Source organism: Lampetra planeri, chromosome 30, assembly GCF_965212315.1.
Source record: "Lampetra planeri chromosome 30, kcLamPlan1.2.h2, whole genome shotgun sequence".
NCBI classification, from domain to species: Eukaryota; Metazoa; Chordata; class Hyperoartia; order Petromyzontiformes; family Petromyzontidae; genus Lampetra; species Lampetra planeri.
The window spans coordinates 8722354-8744886 of NC_136136.1; the positions used below are offsets into that span (position 1 = coordinate 8722354).

General features: G+C 49.7%; 1 protein-coding gene across 1 annotated transcript; it reads left to right on the top strand.

Annotated features, from left to right (window-relative positions):
• The first annotated feature begins 990 nt into the window (after positions 1-990).
• Positions 991-22171, top strand: LOC144728747 (fos-related antigen 2-like). Its single transcript, XM_078608355.1, has 3 exons — positions 991-1314; positions 12873-12980; positions 17122-22171. Exons 1-3 carry the CDS (start codon positions 991-993, stop codon positions 17698-17700), a joined length of 1011 nt encoding a protein of 336 aa, XP_078464481.1. The 3' UTR covers positions 17701-22171.
• Positions 22172-22533: the final 362 nt, after the last annotated feature.

A 22533-nucleotide genomic window follows, 5' to 3' on the forward strand; every position in this document is an offset into this window, starting at 1 on the left:
CAGGATGCTGTGATATTGACAACACTAGTTGATGCACACACGTTATCACACGCATGTACATTCAAATCATATATTGGTTTTGATCTTTAGTTGTAGAGTTGTGAGATTGTCAATACGCTCAATAATAAAATAGGGAAATGCCAGAGGAACATGTGCCCTGGATTGTATCCGTGTTGTTATACAAATCACCAACGCTCAACTCCGATACCCACCTCTGAAAGGTGGATATCGCCCGTGCATTGTGTGTGTTGAATTTCTTTCGCATCATACGTAGCCAAGCGTGCTCATCAGATGTGCATTGGCAAACCTGGAGCGTGTAAAGTGGTGGCAGGTGAAACAATGCTTGAGCGAGCGACGTTGATTATGAAGGCGTGTGAAAAGTATAAACGTAAATGATTCAGAATACGGATGAATTAATCATACTTGATTTGAAGCTTTCGTGACTGCAGGAATTACTCTTTGCTTCTTTCGGTAAAGTCACGAAGAAAGAGAAATAAATACATGATAATGTTGGTGATTCTTCCTTGGCAAGCAAATTGAGAAGTCACTGTCGACAACCAATAAGCAGCGACACCAGCATCATGAAATCATTCCTCAGCAGCATCTTCATGGCAGGTGACATGGGCCAGTGGTTTGTCTCTCGTTATAGAGGTCAGAGATCCCTTGAGTAGTCCATTGTGTGCTGATGTCATTGTCCACATTTGCCACGTTTGAGAAATTACTCAATTTGAGTTAAACATTATAAGTTACTCACCCCCCCCCACCCACCTAATAGCAGCGCAGAACGTAGGCAGTTGTGTCCAGTTTCTGGCTGACTTCCAGCTGGTCTGTGATTTCCTGCCCAGACGAGAAAGATAGACCGAATGGCCTCTCCCCACGTACGTTACTTTTTCTGATGACGAATAATAAATAATATTAATCACTCTAGCCGTGTCATAGTGCTCCCACCCATGCTTCCCACCCTTCTCCTCTCCCTCGCACCAATCTAACATGGACATCTCTCCCATTCAGGGCTACAGCGTGGACGTGCCCAGCACCAGCCAGGGCTTGTTCGTCCCCACCGTGACGGCCATCACCACCAGCCAGGACCTCCAGTGGATGGTCCAGTCGACCGTGATCACCTCCTCTGCCTCGTCGCACCAATACCCCCGCGTCCCACCTCCCGCTTACGTGGAACCGGATCCGGCCCCGCCTGGCCCCAGCTGGCAGGAGGAACAGGCCCAGCAGGCAGGCCCCAGCGGAGCTCGCCACCAGGGCCACCAGGTGGGGTTGGAGGCTCGCTCTCTGGGAGGACGGAGGCGCAGGGATGAAGAAGTGAGTATTGTTTGCACGAGAGGGAGGACTGGGCTGTTCTGTCGTCGAGTGCGCGTTTGCCAATTCCACGTTTCTTGGAGGTTCAAACTGGGCACACGTCAAAGCTGGCAGGGCCATCCCTCCGTCAGCCATTCATGGACGGCCCCGGCTTATTTAGATGTTAGCCTCGCCCACTTCCCTTAGGCTCCACCCACCCATCTGCTAGCACCGCCCACTGCCCAGGTAGCCCCCGCCCACTGCCCAGTCCCTTTGCTCGTATCATGAGCCAAGCTTGAGGTCAGAGGTGTTTTAAATCAAAGGCAAAATCCTCATTTTCGAAACTGGGACTGTCCCGGGCAAACCTGGTCATTTGGTAGAATGCAGACCACTGAAAAGCACGTGGGCCCAGATTGAGATCCAGGAAAAGTGACTCAGCCCACTTGAAAACTGTGCCATGAGAGCTTCAACGGTGCTGCGCCATTCCACGTCAAGTGGTGCATGAAGCTCGCTTTTCACAAGGAGCTGCTCGCCTTTAGCCGGGCTGACCTTGTAAGATGTCGTAATGTCGTAAGGTCAACACCATGATTGGCGTCTCTCACTTATGACAACTTCAGGTCACGTATTGACTTCAAGCAACACAGATTGGATATTTAGAAAATGAATAGATTTTTTTTTTTATCATAGAATAGCATAAAGAACAATAATAAAGTTCTGGGACTAGAAACGGTCTGTGCCAGGCCGCACTTATCTGGCATCACTATTCATATGAACTGACTGAAAACTTTCTTCCTCGGCTGCACAGCTGTGCTTTTCATTCTCTCCAGTGCAGCGTCCAACCTGTGCGTGCGTACGTGCGTGCGTGCGCACCGACTGTACGCGCGATCGCGGTTACATTTCCATATCCGAGACAACTCTAAGCGCGACCACCAAAAATGCCACCCTGCGGCATGAGCTGCCGTGAGTAATTTATGAGATGTAATGAATCGGCCACCGCATCCCACTCGACACCAGCGCGACCGCGACATCCGTTGCGTCTCGCGACACCCAAACGCGAGTTGAGTTACAGCTCAGCCACGAGACACAAAGTGGTGCCACCTCAACGCAAAGTGAGACGGTTCGATTCTCGATTGCCGCTGATCGGTAATTTTAGGTTCGCGTGTTTTTTTTCGAGAGTACGATGTTGTTGTTGTTACACGACAGCGTTGAGAGATGTTTGTATGTTTGTTGACATACTTTTGCACAGTATGTAGCAGAGGTGGGACAAAGTCATTGTTATGCAAGTCCAAGTCGAGTCGCAAGTCATCAAATTCATGACTCGAGTCTGACTCGAGTCCAAGTCACATGACTCGAGTCCACATCTCATAGGTGGGACAAAGTCATTGTTATGCAAGTCCAAGTCGAGTCGCAAGTCATCAAATTCATGACTCGAGTCTGACTCGAGTCCAAGTCACATGACTCGAGTCCACACCTCTGGTATGTAGTCAACTGCACTCATCGGAGGTGCAGGGGGAAGAACAACAAAGAAAACATAAAAAGCAGTTCCAAACAATTGAGTTAGATTATTTAAAAGTGCACAGCTCCAGTGGCTTCCTAATATCGGGAGGAAGAGCGTTCCAGACCGCTGCAGAAGCGCATCTGAAAGCGCGCGATGCAGTGACCGTCTTTGTTCAATGGCTAGGCAAAGCCGCTGCGAGGATGACCAGAGTTCGTGGGATGGTTTACGCTCCTTGACGAGATCGTCAAGATATTGTGGTTCGTTTGTGGCGAGCACTTTGTGTGTAGCGAGTGTGACCTTAAAATGTATTTCGTTTGGTAACCGGAAACCAGTGCAGCCGGGCGAGTGTTGGACAGACATGATCGGAGCTGGCAGTACCCCGTCACGACACGTGCCAAAGAATGTACTACACGCTGCAGCTTGTTTAATGTTTTTTTTTTCAGACGTCCCGTAGAGTAGTGAGTTGCAATAATCGAGCCTTGTCGGTGCGATGCTACACGCCACCGTGTTGGCTATGTCATGACTCAGCTGTGGTCAAATGTGTCGTTGAGCGCTGATATGAAAATTGCAGAACCTGACGATATTTTGCACGTGGTGATCAAACGACACAATTCTGGTCGAGTTTGGTGCCGAGGCTCTTTAGATGAGTAGGAAACTGACTCCTGGAGTCTGCGACCGCCACACCTAATCCCCCCCCCATCCCCTCAAATGTTTTCACCGGAACCTGAGTGCCAACCAGCAGAACCTCCGATTTTTCCTTTGGGATGTATTCATCCAGCAGTGGGTTGATCATAGCTGATGATGGGGATGTGAAAAAGCAATACTCTGCCCAAGCCCGTAGCCCCAACAGCAAATGTAGAAATAACCCCTACCCCATATTCTTGGTTCTTTCGGTAAAGTCACGTAGAAGGGAAATAATAAAATAATAAAAATATAAAACAATAAAAATTCTCACGACGTTTCGACTGCAACACAAGCAATCATCATCAAGTGTGAAATCCACAGCAAGAAAATTTAGAAAATTTTCTGCAGTAACGAAAGCTTTAAATCAAAATTATAACCCCTTACCCCCTCCAATTAAATTGCATGGATAGTATGACGCGTAGCCCCGTAATCCCACAGCACATGTTATGCGTGGTGGGTGCCCATCCAAACATTATCCAGACTCGAACATGCTTAGCTCTCTAGATCTTTGTGAGATCGGGGATCAATGCGGGGAACGTTCTTCAAGGTCGGGAGTCGGCAGCCTGCGGATCGTTAAAGGAACCGCTTCGTGACGTCAGCTATTGAGGACCCCGCCGTCTGGAATACACCACCACAGTGCATCGCGGCTCTTGAAACGTTGAGTTTCTTAAATTATTCGAAACAACAACAACAAATGGCTCTTGTTATTTCCGTTGCCCGCCGCCGCTGCTGCTGCTGCAGGGCACAGCACGCGGGCACGCCTCGTGAGCACCGCACCGTCAATCACCGAAAGCAACAACATATTTGTCTTCTTGGTTCTTTCGGTAAAGTCACGTAGACGGGAAATAATAAAATAATAAAAATAAAACATAATAAAATAATTCTCACGACGTTTCGGCCACAACGCAAGCAGCCGTCCTCAGGTGAAGAACAGGTCTGTCGGGAAGACAGCGTCTGAATGAGACGCTGTCTTCCCGACAGAACTGTTCTTTTATTATGTTTTATTATTTTATTATGTTTTTATTATGTCATATTTTTATTATTTTATTATTTCCCTTCTACGTAACTTTACCGAAAGAACCAAGAAGATGAATCCCTGCAGTCACGAAAGCTTTAAATAACTAAACAACTAAATATTTAAAAATACTTTTTTTTAAAACACGCTTTAATGAAATGTACCGTACTCGTAATGGCAGAACTCCACGACTCCTGGAAGTGACCCCGCAGCTTGTCATAGCAGAAGGAACCGTGGTGATTTACAGGCAACGTGAGTTGAGCGTGGACAATTAGACCCGTAAAAAAGATTGTTTAAAGATATATATTTTAAAATTTTAATGATAGAATATAGTATTGTCATCAGTATGACACACCTATACCAAGTTTGCAGTCGAAACGACATTGGGAAGATGGTTGAAATTGAGTTACAAGATTTGAGGATACAACAGAGTTAAATAAAGACGTGTAAAATGTTTAAAAATAGATATTTAAATTTTTTATGATAAAATATAGTCTTGCCATCAGTATGACATAAGTATACCAAGTTTGCATTCGATATCACATTGGGAAGTGTGTAAATTTTGAGTTAAAATTTTTTTTAAGGATACGACAACAGACGGAGTGAGTTAAAAAAGATTAAAAACCCACGGTAGTGGGCCTCATGCCCAAATGTAAGCAGGGACACCACCGAAAAAAATTGTCTTCGAGACTCAGTTGCGCTCATCCTGCTAACATAATTGTCAATTATTACGAATGCCGCTATTCTACACAAAACGACGGCCCATTGTTTGCATCACCAGTCACAACTCACCCGATCATTTACCCGTCAGTGTTATATTAAACCGGCGGCCAAGATTACAATGCGGTGGTGGCGGCGTGGGGGGGGTGTGGGTGGAGGTCGACACGTGCGATCGAATGGGATGGGTGAGTCTCTCCATCGCGCCTCTCGGCACACAGTCACGGCGCAGGAATGCGCGCGTCTCGTCCGATCGCCCGTGTGCAAAGCTTTCATTCGGAAGGCGCGTTCGGTGAGTGAGCGAGTGAGTCATCGTCACTTGAACCGCGGCGCTGGGCAGTGGGGCAGCGTCGTCATTGAGCGAAGGGTTCGTGATGGCCAGGAAGGGCGTCACTGAAGGAGGGGGGGGGGGCGGATTCGGAGGGGGGGGGGCATTTGGGTTCGGATCCGAGTTTTCGGCTGTGGTCGGTTGGGGAATTGTGGTGTTTGTGTCATAAATAAGAAGAGGATTTTTGCCTTCGTGGTGTAATGTAGTAACTTGGCGGGAGACGACCTTGCGGGTAGCACACTCTTTATTAACACCAACTTATATTACACGGGTGGCTAACTGCAGCCTAACCCACGGGGTTCCCCTGGCTACACCCACACGGGCTCTTACGCCCCGTAGCTTCTCGGAACTCACCCGGCTGGGGTGTCCGTCTCGACTCTGGGTCCCACAGCCTCGTCCCACATGGACGTCAGACCACGGGTCCCACAGTCTCGCCTCCGAGCCACACAGGGCCCCGGCCCTTACAAGGACAGCGGGACTAGGGGTCTCAGGGCCCTACCTCTTCAACTCCGTCTTCGATCTTCAACTGGTTAACAACTCCCCGAGTGCTCCCGCGCGTCCCCCTTTATAGTCCTCCATGCGGACGTCGCTGAGAGCACCCACCCCAGTTGACCAATCACTGCGCGCTGCCCACGATCCTCTTTCCCACCTTGTGTCAGCGCGCACAACCACGCACCCCGCGCCGCCCCGTGATCTCTCACTGTCGGCGCGCGTCAACACCACCACTACAGTGGCAATTAACAGGAGGTGTTAAGATGTTCGAACGCCAGATAGAAACCTTTTGCAAGGAATCATGTCTGCATTAAGAGGCCGTCCATAAATGACGTCACGCGATTTTGGACGACTTTTGACCCCCCCCCCCCTCGTCACACGGCGTCACAAAAAGTCTGACCCCCCCCCCCTCAAATATGACGTCACAAAGCTCTGCCCCCCCCCCCCAAAAAAAAAACATGTTTCAAATCGCTTTAAACTATTGTCATTGTAGTGCGTATTTAATGTGGCGCTGCACTCTCATGTTGTAAGAGAAAACATTTATTAAAAAGTATATTTAATTAAGTAGAACGTGTTTGCCTATATTTATTTAGAAGTTACGCATTTTGATGTGACGTCACATTTCTCAAACCCACCCCCCCCCCCTCGTGACACATCGTCACAAATGTCTGACCCCCCCCCCTAGGTGTGTGACGTCGTTTATGGACGCCCCCTTAATGCAGACATGATTCCTTGCAAAAGGTTTTTTATTGGTGTTTGAACATCTTAACACCGACTTTATTGGCACAAAAGCTATTCTTATTTTTCATATATTTGACACTGCCAGAAAGATCCCATGAATTGTAGCGTAGTGAGTGGGCGCACTGAGTCAGATATAGCCGAGTTCGATCCCGGCCCCGGCTAGCGATGGTGATAACTGAACGGACCCTGCTGCTGTACCCCTCCACCAACCTGCACCGGCGAGCGTGGGCAGGTAAAGCGAACCCGCTCTCGTGAAAGTCGCAGAGAGGACCTCATCTCGAAGTAGATTGACCGCCGGCGTGCATTGTAAAGTGCCCCGGAAAGGCCGCTATATAAATGCGAAACGGAATATAATAGAACGTGAGTGAGTGAGCAGTCGATTCGATCGAGGTTGTCAAGGTGTCAAGAGATGGTCTCTGCCAGGTCATCAGCACAAATAATGGAAAACATCTTCGTAATTTAGTTTTTTATATTCGCTTATAATTCGAGGCTCAACACATTTGGCAATCACCGTTACCCTAAAAGTAACAAATATAACAGGTACCGTTGTGGGGCTAGAAATACGGGCTAGGAGCCCAAACCGTTACACGATACGGGCGTTTTTTTCTATACAAGCGACATCACCCTCTAAGATGAGATCTGCGATTGGCCGAAACTCATCCACCAGGCCACGTGAACCACGGGCGGATCTGCGGGTGACGCCTGATCCGCCTCCATAAAGAGGGGCTTGTTGGCTGCTGCAGTGAGAACCCCTTGCGATCTCGACCAAGGACCTAGGACAACGTGAGCCGAGCGAAAGCAATCACGATGCAGGCTCGGAGTGGGGGAGACTTGGCGGCTCCTGGACGCTGAGACGCAGGAAGGAAAACCGAGTGGATTGGAGAACAAACAACAGTTTGAGTCAGTGCCGGATTGAATTATCCCAGTAGCAAAAATAGCTACATATGCTAAGGGCCCCGCACTTTCAAGGGCCACGCGCTAAATGCTTTCAAGCTATCAATTCCGGTTCAGTGATTCTGCACTTGCTCTATTACTATAGTACTATACCGCCTTCAACTTTTACGGACGACTAGGTGTTTAAGGTTAGCGATTTGTCGTATTATCTGCCTGTATAGCTACATGAACAAATACAATTACTTTACTTTGCAAGTACAACATTTGTGTGTTTAATATTGATGTGTTTTTTTTTATTTAGGGCCCCTTTGTAACATATTCGACCAGCCCCGCACTAGCTTAATCCGGCAACTGCTTTGAGTCACCCTCTTGACTGTGAAGGAAAGTAAAGAAGTTTGGGGTTGTGGATTCCGGCTCTGGCGGTGGCCGCTCTAGACCGACGACAGAGTGGCAGCCCGTGACGGCGGAAGACGCCCGACTGTGGAGATGGAGCAATGAAATTAGCTCGCGACCAGGAGCCAGATGGATTGTGGCATCGCGAGGTCATTATGAGATGGCAATGTCTTCTTGGTTCTTTCCGTAAAGTCACATAGAAGGGAAATAATAAAATAATAAAAAGAAACATAATCAAATAATTCTCACGACGTTTCGGCCAGACGCTGTCTTTCCGACAGACCTGTTCTTCACCTGAGGACGGCTGCTTGCGTTGTGGCCGAAACGTCGCGAGAATGATTTTATTGTGTTTTATTTTTATTATTTTATTATTTCCCTTCTACGTGACTTTACCGAAAGAACCAAGAAGATGAATGCCTGCAGTCACGAAAGCTTTAAATCGAGAGATGGCAATTGTTCGGTAGGAGTTTAGGGGAGTGTATACAGCAGTGAATAATTATAAGATATCTCCTCCTTAACGGGGGGGCGGGGGGCAAAGGAGGCTAGACGATAGGGAAGGGTGGGAAAGGGACAAAGGGGGGGGGGGTGATCGGGTTCATTGTCTGGGCTGGGGGTGGGGCTGTGAGTTGAGACGCAGTCCCGGTTTAGCAGCGCCGTCCTCTGACTCATAGTAAATACAAATGCACCCCCCTCCTACGACACTGCTCCACAATGCTGCATCACGGCATGCAAATTGCTCGGGACTGCAATAGCAACAATCGCGACGTTCACGGCTTCTTTGTCGACCCGCGGCTGGGCGGAGGCCATGTCTGTCACAGAGGCCTGTCTGGCCATACTTTTCCACGGTGGTCAGTCAGTGTGAGTCGGCGAAGGGACGGGATGACGAGAACCGGTTCACATTTCCAGGGTGCGATTTGTCTAATGTTTAGTGCGGTAACAAGTAAGGGATTTGTCACGTAAACAAAACGCCAATTAGTGACTACTTCAGCCCAACGGTGTGTTGGAGAGTAAATCTACAACATTTACAATTAGAGTAGTACCACGTTTCGCTGGTAATTACATCAAATCCCTTACTAATTGGCTGTGTCGGGTGGTGGAGGATTCCGACACATTTATACTTACGCGATCTAACTCAAAAACCTTTCTAGATTTGAAGTTTTCGTGACTGCAAGGGTCCATACTCTTTGTTTTTTTTCGGTAAAGTCACGTAGGTAAAAAAAGTTTAATTTATTTATTTTTTACCTACGTGACTTGATCAAAAAACTTTATTATGAATAATATCGGTCGTCAAAGCCTACCTGTTAAACGGGGTAAAAAGGCTTTCAGAATCCCGCACTGAGCAGCGTGGTCAAGAATGGTCAAACAAACCCCATGCCCAGGGGATAGGCAACCTCCGGCTCTTGTGCGGTATGCGGCTCTTTAAAGACTGCTTCGTGAGGTTATGTGTTAAGCACCATCGTCTCGTATTCACCACCACAATGCATTGTGGCTTTTAAAATACTGAGGGTTTTTTTATATATACCGAATTAAACACATTCATGCGGAGGGAGCTGGTAGGAACCTTGGGTTGCTCGGTCAATGGCCAGGGTCAACGGCGGCGTGGTGTATTCCGCAAATATGGCCGACTGTGAGGGCGGGCACAAGCCGGCGTGAGTAGGTTAAACGTTTAAGGGCCCCACGGGGTGACCAGCCCCTCCCCACCCAGCCCCACCCCACCCAGCCCCACCCCTCCCACCCCCCACCCAGCCCCACCCTCCTCACCCAGCCCCTCCCCTCCCCACCCAGCCCCTCCCCACCCTCCCCTCTCCACCCAGCCCCACCCCTCCCATTTTTGGATGCACGACGGACGGACAGAATAATCCCCTGTGGGCTGGTGTAACCAGGAGGTTCCTACCAGTATCAGAAAAAAAATCTTCTTGTTACTTTTGTTGGCGACCCCTGCCCGTGACCAACACAACAGGAGGCATTTATCCAACTTTAACTAAAAATTATAGAGACAACACACAATAGTGGCGTCGCCTCAATGTGTTACGTGCACTTTGTACGGATGATGATAATAATAATAATGCATTTTATCACGGCAAACATGAGTCTCAACATTAACAGTAAGCACGGTTGGCTACATATAATGCGAAAGAAGTTCAAAACATACATGCATGACAACAATAATATTAATTATTGTTGCTCGCGTCTATCCAGGAAAGTCACATCGGGTCCAATGACTTGTGGAAGGGTCTCGCTCAATTGAGTTGTTTTATTGCAAGATGTTTTCAGCCATTTAATCGGTATTGTAAACGTGGGAGAAAATCGGAGATTACCCAGAGAATACCCAAGCACGTGACGGGGATCTACCCCCGGACACATGGAAACAAATGGAGATTAGTCCACCGGCTGTCTTTATTTATCTCGGTGAGCCAGCGTATGGCACCTCCTAGGCACCCACGTGACGAGAGTTTTACAAGATCTGTGCGGTGATCCACCAAGTCCTATCCTCTGCAGTGCCGGATCACAGGCCACGTGCACAGCCACCAGCTTCCTTGGGGTGTTTGGCCAATTCCAATCATCACGTGTTTGGCTTCACATGCAAGAATGCCGAGAAAATCCGGAGAAACCACACCAACATTTCACGTGTAGGCTTTAACGACTAATATTATGACTCATAATTCGTTGCTTTTGGCCGAGGTACATACCTGCGTGGTCGTACCCAAAATAAACTCATTGTGAATCAAAACCCAATGCTCATCGGTGGGAGTGATAACTCGAAGCTCCGCAGCAGGATTCAAGAACTCATTGTTGTCGTAGCCACCTTACTCCCAAGCAGTCTCCATTCAAGTACTAACTAACTAACCAGGCTCAACCCTGCCATTGTACACACAAAGACGTGCTTTATTTGTCTGGGTGGGAAGGGATAAATGTATCCACCCTGGAGATGATAAGTGTAAGCACGGTCCAGGGGATACAAATATCCCCCCCCACCCCCCCGATCAATCGCACCCCGCAGATATCACTGCACATTTGGTGTTAGAGCCGTGGCCGATATCCAACTTGGGTATCCGGGTTGGTGGCGCAGTGAAACGAACCACTGGGCCACATCTCCAGAATGCAGCTGTTTATCCCTGACCCCCCCCCACCCACTCCTCGCAATTTTGTGAATTGTCAAGAATTTAGCCAACAATCGATTTTGATTTGCTCTACGGACCTACATTTTGCAACATCATTTTCAAATCACCGTCGTGCATTGGGTAAGCAGAAAAGAAAAATCCAGTCTCGTATGCACGACGTGAAATTGCATGAGGACGACGATTGATGTTTACGAAAGAGACGGCTGCTACTAAGCCGCTGGGCGATTGTTGGGACAGCGACGCGGGCAACCATTCCCGTTTCTAGATTTGAAGCTTTCGTGACTGCAAGGATTCATACTCTTAGGTTTTTTCGGTAAAGTCACGTCGGTAAAAAAATAAAATTAAAAGTTAATAATGGAAATAAAATAAAATAATAAATCACGACGTTTCGGAGGCAACACAAGGACTCCGTTGATGCAGTAATTTTAGCTGTGACGGTCCCACCTGATGACGGAGACTTGTGTTGCCTCCGAAAAGTCGTGATTTTTTTTATTATGTTTTATTTTTATTATTTTATTACTTCCCTTCTACGTGACTTTACCGAAAGAACCAAGAAGATGTTTTATTTTATTTCCATTATTAACTTTTAATTTTATTTTTTTACCTACGTGACTTTACCGAAAAAACCTAAGAGTATGCAACCATTCCCGTGTTTGTCCGCTCCTTGTGGAGGTTCGCGGTTGAAGGCGAGTGGGCCTCGCCGGTGAACACTGCGGGTGTTCAAACCGAAACACGGAGCGAGTCCGTGTCACCGCGCGCGTTCCTGATTCGCGTGACATCGCTCAAAGAAGAGCGGGAGAATGTGTGCCTCGCCGTTATGGGGCCGTCCATAAATGACGTCACGCACCTGGGGGGGGGGTCAGACATTTGTGACGAGGGGGGGGGGGGGTTGAGAAATGTGACGTCACATCAAAATGCGCATCGTCAGAGTGAAGCGCCACATTAAATACGCATTACAATGACAATTGTTTAAAGCCATTTGAAGCATGTGTTTTTTTTTATTTGAGGGGGGGGGGGTCAAAAAATCGTCCAAAATCGCCGTGACGTCATTTATGGACGGCCCTTATGGTCCAGAATTTGTCAATTTCCTTGCGAGTTGACGACATCCACAAGATAAAAGATGAATTGTCAACATGAAGTTACTATTCGATTCAAGAATCGATATTTTTAGTTATCTTGTTTGTTCTTTGGCCAAAACTAAATATTTGCATTTAATTAGCATGAACAACAATGACGCGTTATCGCCACTGTGAGAGGCAACAGATTGTGCCCAACTCCAAAGTCGCCATCACCCCCCCCCAACATCACCTTCAACCCCCCCCCACCAACATCACCATCACCACCACCCCAACATCACCTTCACCACCCCCCCCCCCAATATCACCCCCCCCCCCCAAACATCACCTTCACCCCCCCCCCACCAACATCACCATCACCACCACCCCAACATCACCTTCACCACCACCACCCAACATCACCACCACTCCAACATCACCATCACCCCCCCAACATCACCACCCCCAATATCACCTTCTCCATCACCCCCCCCCAACATCACCACCACCCCAACATCACCACCCCCCCCCCCCCTCCCCAATATCACCTTCACCGCCACCCCGACATTATCACCACATTCATGTTACCATCAGCCACGCTCACATCACCACCCCGCTAACATCTCGCCGCCCTCCTGTGCAGCTCTCGCCGGAGGAGGCGGAAAGGCGCCGAGTTCGTCGCGAACGGAATAAACAGGCGGCCGCGCGCTGCCGAAACAGGCGGAGAGAGTTGACGGACAGGCTACAGTCGGTGAGGAGACACACTCACGCAGATACACGCACTCACACACACGCACTCACATAGACACACTCACGCAGACACACACACTCACGCAGACACACTCACGCAGGCACACACGCAGACACACTCACGCAGACACACACACACGCAGACACACTCACGCCGACACACACACACAGACACACTCACTCACGCAGACACACACACTCACGCAGACACATACACTCACGCAGACACACACACACGCCGACACACACACGCAGACACACTCACTCACGCAGACACACACACTCACGCAGACACATACACTCACGCAGACACACACACACGCAGACACACTCACGCCGACACACACACACAGACACACTCACTCACGCAGACACACACACTCACGCAGACACATACACTCACGCAGACACACACACACGCAGACACACTCACGCCGACACACACACACAGACACACTCACTCACGCAGACACACACACTCACGCAGACACATACACTCACGCAGACACACACACACGCAGACACACTCACGCCGACACACACACACAGACACACTCACTCACGCAGACACACACACTCACGCAGACACATACACTCACGCAGACACACACACACGCAGACACACTCACGCCGACACACACACACAGACACACTCACTCACGCAGACACACACACTCACGCAGACACATACACTCACGCAGACACACACACACGCAGACACACTCACGCCGACACACACGCAGACACACTCACTCACGCAGACACACTCACTCACGCAGACACACACACTCACGCAGACACATACACTCACGCAGACACACACACACGCAATCACACTCACGCAGACACACTCACACACGCACACACATTCGCCACCTGTGTAGTAGTGATGTCACCACAGTGCTCGTGCCAGGTTAGGTGCACCTTAAGCCCATGTGAAGTGTGGAAGGCTGGCTGACAGGAGGTCACGGGACAGACCCAGGTGCCGTGGGTTTGCTGACTGAGATGGCTGGCAGATGCATCAACTTTCCCTCATACTGTGCCATCATTGTTGTGAGCATCGCTCCTCTGCCCTTCTCTGTTGTTGGAGAGCGACTGCTTTCAACTGCCCAGTAGCTTCCTTCACAAGCCTCCTCCGCAGGGACCGATCTTGACACCATTGGCAAGTCCACTCAGTTCCAGTGATTATCTGGAATGGTGTCCCTCCACTCTACACATCAGCGTTGGTGCCATCCTTCATATGCTTTCGGATTCTCAAGGCTCTCCGATTTCCTTTGTTTTCTCCCACGCCTTTGAATGTCCTTAATAAGTTAAAATTGTGCATAAATGTATTAGCGAATGTGTAACTGTGGCTGAGAAGACCCGGAGCTTTTTATGGAGCAATAGGTCGGGCAGCTTCCACAGAAGATTGCACAGCTGATGGAAAGGTAACGTCACTCGTGTCTATGTACGTTTAGCTTCTTTCGCACCATATGTAGCCGTGCTTATCGGAGGTGCGGAGGGAAGGTCAACAAACTAAACACAAAAGCAGTTCTAAAGAAATTCGTTTTCAATCGAGATGATTTAAAAGTGCGCAACTCCCATTGGCTTCCGAATATCGGAGGGAAGAACGTTCCAGACGGCCACAGGAGCGCATCTGAAAGCGGCGACCACCGCTTTTGTTCGATGGTCACCAGCCACTCGACTGATTCGAAGTTAAACCTCCTGCTGCCAAACCGGAGATGGTCATTATCACTCCGTCCACGTATGAGAACTCCTCCACCCTTTCCATAGCTGCCCTGTTTTATCGTGGAGAGCTGAGGGGACGGAGTGTTTTGATGACATTAAATGCCCACGCAATAAAACTGCATGGCCAGGAGTCAGAGCCATTTCCTGTTCACCTCAAGCCAAGAGTATTTGTTTCACAGAATAATAACTCAAGAGACCACGACATAACACGTAACCATGTAAGTGACAGCGATGTCCTCTAACCCATGCAATGTTTAACATCTTTGACCACGTTACAGGAACCTTTCCATGGCTGTACTAGAGAAATGTACATCCGGTACAAGTGTCGTGAAACGCAATCCTCATGAAGACATTGCCTCGTGTGTACGGGAATTGGGAGAGGTTGCCGTTGAAGGGAATGCGGCACCACAACAGGGAAACTACGGGGACGGACTGCCGACTCGTGGCGCTGACTGTGACCACCAACATCACCCCCTGGGTGGATGGAGCCCTGGGCATACACCTCGTGGGGTGTGACGTTGAATTGTGACGTCGGATGTGACGTGGGGTGTGACGTGGATGTGACGTGGGATGTGACATGGGGTGTGGGATGTGACGTGGATTTGTGACGTGGGGTGTAACGTGGGGTGTGAGATGTGAGGTGGGGTGTGACGTGGATGTGACGTGGATTTGTGACGTGGGGTGTGACGTGGATGTGACGTGGGTGTGACGTGGGGTGTGACGTGGATGTGACGTGAGTGTGGGGGTGTGTGATTGGCGGACATCCGCGTGGCTGTCAGTATAAGGGCGGCTCAAGGGAGTTGAAGGAGAGTGAAGATTGGCTTAAGCCTCGAGAAGAAGAGAGAGAGAGAGCGGCTGGGCTGCGTGAGCTCTACACAACAGCTGTATTATAATAATAATACTCGCCTTTTGCCCGTCCTAGGACAGAAGCTGTAATATTTACGTAAAGAAACGTCTGCGTATACTTATTTATTTTAGTAACTTTCAATTAAAAAAACGTCAAATTTAAAGCGAATTTGCGTTAAAAAAAATTGTCTTGCTTATCATAGTAATGATCGGGGGGGGGGGGGCTCTTTTGCAGTGACGTCACGCACGCATGTAGCACTGCTGCTGCGAGATTTATTTTTGACCGTCACTTTCCGTAAAGAAACGTCGCCATATTTGAAGCGACTTTGCGAAAAAAAAATATCTCTCCGCCCAACCTTCTTCCGCGTGAGTGTGAAAATCCACCCGCTCATGATTATTTAATTATTAATGACGTGGGGGGGGTGCGGCATGTGGAGTGACGTCACGTGCGTTACACACATTTCTGGGCTATTATAGAAGACACGCTACTCATTTAGACAAGTGTGGAATAGTATATTGTATTGTTTTATGACGTCGTTTTACCCATCTGGGTTCAAAAGTGCAATATCGTCTTCCATTACTATTGACACAGTAAATTTAAGCGACGTTACACAGATAAAATAAGAGGTTGATTTATACTCGAATATCCCCCGTGCATAGCATTAACAAACTGTTGGGGCAATACATTTTGCTGTGACAGTTTCACCTGAAGACGGAAGCTTGTGTTGCCTCCGAAACGTCGTGATTTTTTTTTATTAATTTAGATTTCATTTTTTACCTATATGACTTTACCGAAAGAACTAAGAGTATGTTGGGGCAAGTGCTGTCAGCGAGCAGCACCTATGAAGGCCGGCACGGCACACGAGGGGGTGTAGGGCCAGCACCACGCCCAGCCGCCTTTGTCTCCCCACTGCTAATGTTTACACATCGCAACTAGGTACTAATTATTTTAGGCTGAGCCGACCTCGGGGAAGGCCAGAACTTGTTCAGACAATCACCACAGGGGTGAGCTGTGGCCAGGGATAGAATCCAAGTGGCTGGCTTCGCAGCGCAGTGCGCTAACCACTGTGCCACCGCTCACCCAAACCCGCACGCAATTACATGGTCTGATAGACCGCTTCCCCTCGATGTGTACTCTCTCTCCCGAGCCAATCTTGCTTCTCCTCTCCCCCACCATCCCCGGTCTCTCCCTCCCTCCGTCATTCATCTTTTCTTCCTCCCACCCCCAACCCCCCAAGTCTCCTCCTCCTCCCTCCCATCTCAGAGCCGGTTTCAGTGGTGGCAATGATGACGACGACGGTGACGATTATGAATGGCCACCTCTGCTGAACCTTCGCTGCGTGACGCTGCGGTGTCCACAACGATTGAATTTGCCGGCTCTTTCCCCCCACCAGCCCGATCATTATTGTCGGGGGCGGGTGGTCGGAGGGGGGGGACGGTGGGCGGGGGGCCCCGAGAGGAGGGCGATGCATGCAAACGTTGGAGCAGCAACGTTTGCCTGCGCAGCATTGCGCATTCCGTGCGCGTGCCTGTCCGTGCGCATCTTGCGTTGCGTGTGCGGGTCGCAGGAGACGGACGAGCTGGAGGACCGCAGCACGGGCCTCCGTGCCGAGATCGAGACGCTCAGCAAGGAGAAGGAGCGACTGCAGTTCGTGCTGGCGGCGCACAAGGGCTTCTGCAAGATCACGCACGAAGACGACGTGGAGGACTGCGCCCTCGCCGCGTCCGCGCACCTCGTGTGCGTGCCGCCCCCCTCCTCCAAGAGCGAGGGGGAACTGCAGCTCGCCTCTCAGCTGCAACAGCAGCGGCAGCTGCAGCAGCAGCAGCAGGAGTGCGCCGAGCCGTCGGCCGGAGCAAACATCTCAGGCAGCTACTACTTTGACTTCGAGCCCATCGCCGGGCCCTCCTCGTCCGCGTCATCTGCCGCCACGGCTGCGGGCACCGCCACTGCCGTGGGGGGTCCCTTCCCGTCCACGTCGGGGTACCACCCGTTCTTGCTGCAGGGCGCCAGCTCGGGCCAGGACGAGGGGAACCAGGCGGGTGGCGATGCGCCGCCGTCGCAGCAGCAGCAGCAGCGCGCGCCCGGCAGCAGTAACGGGGAGCAGTCGTCGGATTCGCTCAGCTCGCCCACGCTGCTCGCGCTCTAGCGGAGGAGTCGTGGAGGAGGAGGAGGGGGAGGAAGGGGTGCATGAGCTTGCCTTTGTTTTGTTCCTCGGTTGCCCCGAGTCCCCCAGCCGCGCTCCGACAAAAGTGATGACGACGACGATGGCGGTGATGATGATGGTGATGATGATGCGGTTTTGGAGAATGTTTCTTTTCTGCAACCAATGCAACTCGCGGCAAGCTTCGGCACGGGGTAATTTCTTTGCCAAATTTTTCGTAAAATTCCTTGGCAGCTCACGATCGAACGGACGTTAAACGCTTCCTTCGTTGTGACTAGTATTGATCATTGCTTTATTACTATTTATTTTATATATACATGATTTTTAGATATACATACAGTATATGTGTGCGCATGTGTAAATACAATATGTGTATGGTTGGCATTGGCCGCGCACACTCACACAGTCACTCCACTGCCTTAGAAATGCACGGGCATTTTGCTCGGCTATCTCCGGCCATTGCGCCGTTGTGGTCATTAACGTCTTAGTATTTGTACTTAATATCGCACACACCTTGGGCATTAGCTACACACACACACGCGCGCGCGCGCGGCGTTTTAACGCCTTCATGAATGAATGCACGAACACTTGCGAGATTAGAGAGAGGAAGTCGCCTCTGTCAGTAATAATCTTGTGACGCGGCCGAGGGTAAAGGTTGCAGGCTCGCAATTTCTCGCTGATGGAGAGGGCCTCCAACTAGTACCTCCAGAGTGTCGCTCCAGGTGTGTGTATTTTTGTGTTTTGCTCGATTCTTCCACATCGGACAGACGTCTTGGAAGCGTTGGGGCGTCACCCCACCCACACTTTACACACGATCGCCCTCTCGACTGTGGCGTACACATTTCATGCCGTTGGGTGAACCCACAGGTGCAGGGGTCGTCGTTTCTTTTTGTACGTCAGGTCGCACTCGGGCATTCTTTCTCTCGGAGAGTTGTGCGTCAAAGGGGGCCTTCTTTTGGATTTGAATGCACGCGCAGGAGTAGATATCTGGGTCTCTGCGGATTTTAGTTAACTCGTGTGCGTACAAATTGCTCCGTGATGTGGCCTTTGGTGTTTTGGGACCAGATTCGCACAAACATTTCTATGAAACGACCGGAATGCGTAGCCCTAAAGTTCTAACCCCTTTTCTGCCAATGGATATTTAAAAACTGTACCACGCTTTTGTCAATCTACTGCAGGACGGAGGCCAAGCCACGCCACGTCGGTGTCAGGGGTTTGTACTCTACGATGGTGGCCGCTGCAGTGTGGTGAATGATGGTAGGCGCCAAGGTCCGGTCCAGATATCACTCGCCACTGACACGGCGAGCGATCTCTGGGACGACGCCGTCGCTCCGGAGGTATTGGCGTGTTTTTCCGCTCAAATTCGGGCGGAAGAACGTTCAGCAAATGTGAATCATCCCTCTTTGTCTGACTTCTTTCGCAAGACAATGAGCCCAATGGTTTATTAAACTGAACCAAAACGTAATTTGCTGGTTTAAAACAGGCATTGCTTGACCAGCATTTATTTCCTTATCGATGATCGTATTAATTGTACGTGCGATGAAACGATGTCAATTACGGCTGTCGTATTCCGCGCGATCCAAGAACCCTGATTGCGAGTCTCAATGCATGGTAAGGGGCGTAACGATTAATCGATTATCACCCCCCCTCCTTCTCCAGCAAATGGCACACGCATCGGGTAGGGGTGTTTTAACGAATAGATGTTTTAGATTCGTACACGGTGTAATCCCTTCACGTGACCCCGCCCAATCGCCACGATTTCAGGGCGTCGAGGTGGCAGCGCGCGTCAATGAAACACGTGGAGTCCCCCATTATGCTCGCGATGCACCCGTTGACTATACAGGATCCATGCTTAAAATGTGCGAACGTTTCATTGAAACATAATACACGCGAATAGCATGATGATATTTACAAAAAATATAAACTACAACAAGGTCCTCGTTCAATGCGGTAGATGCGTTCCTGAAAAGTTGCCGCGCTGAGCGAAAAACGCGTTCGGCGAAAACAATTTCCCCGTAAATAATTGCCACGATAAAGTTTGGCGACATGCGACGCAGGCACACGATGTACGGACGCACGGTGCAAGATGGCTGGACAAATAACCGTTACTGTATCATTCCGCTTACTGTATGGTACCGCTCAGCCACGCAGCTCAAGAAAGTAGTTCGTCGTCGTCCCACGTTATAGCGGAGCGCGTTCCGCGTTGCCCAAGAAGCATTCCCCAAATGGAAGAACCGCGCGTCACAGTGAAGACGCGGTTGCGTGCACACGCGTTAAGCGAGGACTTGCCGCATTGAGTCGAATAGCTTACGCTCATTCCCGCACCCCCGATTGGCACCGTTGGCGACGTACGGTGTGAAAGAAGTTCAACACACGTAATGGTGATAAGTCGTCGAATGGCTGTAGTGAGGGGATCAAGTTAATCGAGTGGCCCTCATTCCCCCACGCCCACCCCCCAGCCCCCCACAACACATAAACTTTATCGCGTTTTGTCTATGCCGCGTCACAGGATTATTGAAAGTCTCGAAACATTCCTTAAACGGCACTGCCATTGCTGATGTTGTGACCACTGCTACTACTGAGCGAAGGCTTCCACACGCCGTATCGGCCGTGGGGTTCGCTTGACCATACTTCACCACGCTGGATAATGCAGCTTGATGATTAAGTGAGCGCACCCGGGATTGGTTCAGCCTTCACTCGCCACCGACGCTAGCCGTGGCTGGGCATAGAGCTCTGGCCACCCCGGGTTCGGAGCCGAGCGGTGTGCGAACCAATGCGCCACCATTCCCAACCTCTGTATTTTTTTCTTGATCACGACTCAAGCGTTCGGACTTCGTGCTGTACGTATTGTGAACCTCTTTTTTATACACACACACACACATTTTATACCGGGACGCTGCCCACGCTGGAAATGTGCAAGCGATGTCGACGTTGACGACCTGGATGTCCATGCAGCTCTACGATCCCGATGAGATATGGAAGACGTTTCATTGTCGGTGTCTGCAAATCCACCGTCCTGTTTACATTCGGAACTCGCGTCGTCGCGGTTTATTTTATTTTTGCATAACGAGAGGCTCATTGGTTGTTTATGCAAAGGTGTCTTATTTTTTTAATGAGAAAAAATCTATTTATGAGGATAGCGATTCAATATTTATTGATCAACTGGCAACTGATGGTGTTCACGTTTCCGCGTGCGTCGATTTTTGAGGGCGAGTTTGTCGAAAGCCGTCGCGGTATTCCTGGCGCGCCTTCTGAGGCATCACAAACTTTGTTTTTGTATCTCCGTGACGAAATAAATGTTCACTTAAGCTCCGTCAGCCAATGCGACATCATCAAGAAAAATGTAATCGTGTTTAACACGTAAGCTTTCGCGACCAGTATCATCCATAATACAGGTTTTTTTGAGGGGGTTAGATCGCATATCTTCTAACCTATATAATTCATTTTTTGTCTATCTGTCTGTCCGTCTGTCTGCGTACGCTCTCTTGCGGGGGATGTAGCTCTCGGACCGTGGGGTTCGCCGAGATTAAATTTTGCAGGTGGGCACGCCCCCGGCCCCGCGGTAAACTTAGGCATTTCCGATTTTTCGTCTAAACTTTAAATCGGACCGATTATCGATTTAGTGCGATTTCTATTTATTTATTTAACGCTTTATTTATTTATTTAATATCGCCGACCGGCGCGGACCACGGCAGTTGCCCCTGGCAACGGGTAGCAACAACTTCGCTGCGGGGTGGACGCCATTTTTAATTCCCGTTAAAAATATGCGCACGCAATAACACGCGACTCTGAGATAAATTCATCAAAGTTTCACGTCCTCTTCACTCCCCCCCCCACCCCAATGTGTGCAATTACTATTATAGGGTCGGTAGATAATAAAATTATAGCGATTAGACAGTATTATTGTAGCGCGGGGGGGGGGGGGTTAACGGCCCCAGTACCCAGCCTCAGCCGGGTGGGCAATCTAGGCGAGGCCGGAGGCTCTGCACGGTACTAGGCCTCGACACGCAAGTCTGTCAGGCGTCGACTTTGTGGTATAAACTCGATATACCCAGCGTTGCCCGGGGGAAAAAAACATTTAAAATCTTCTGAAAACTTTAAAACATAACATCCCAATGAAAATACAACTGTGTAATTAAAACTCTAAACCCGACCGCACCAAGAATCGATTCTCTGAATCGCGAAAAGGAATCGAAGGTTGTAGATTCATTTAGAATCGCCTTATTTCCGTTTAATATTAGTTGGTTATAGAGTTGATATAAACTGCTACGAATGGGAAATATCCGGCGTTGACCGGGGCTAAAATATAATTAAAAACTCCTGAAAACTTTAAAACATAACATAAGAATGAAAATAAAACTCTGTAATTAAAAATGGAAACCTCCTATGCGCCAGGAATCGATTCTTTGAATCGCGCAAAGGAATCATCGAAGGTTGTAGATTCCTTTAGGATCGCCCTTAACATGTGGTGAGGGAGAGAGTGGTGAGGGGGAGAGTGGTGAGGGGGAGAGTGGTGAGGGGGAGAGTGGTGAGGGGGAGAGTGGTGAGGGGGAGAGTGATGAGGGGGAGAGTGGTGAGTGGTCAGGGTGAGTGGTGAGGGTGAGTGGTGAGCGGTGAGGGTGAGTGTTGAGGGTGAGTGGTTAGGGTGAGTAGTGAGGGTGAGTGGTGAGTGGTTAGGGTGAGTAGTGAGGGTGAGTGGTGAGCGTGAGTGGTGAGTGGTGAGCGTGACTGGTGAGGGAGAGTGGTGAGGGAGAGTGGTGAGGGAGAGTGGTGAGGGAGAGTGGTGAGGGTGAGTAGTGAGGGTGAGTGGTGATTGGT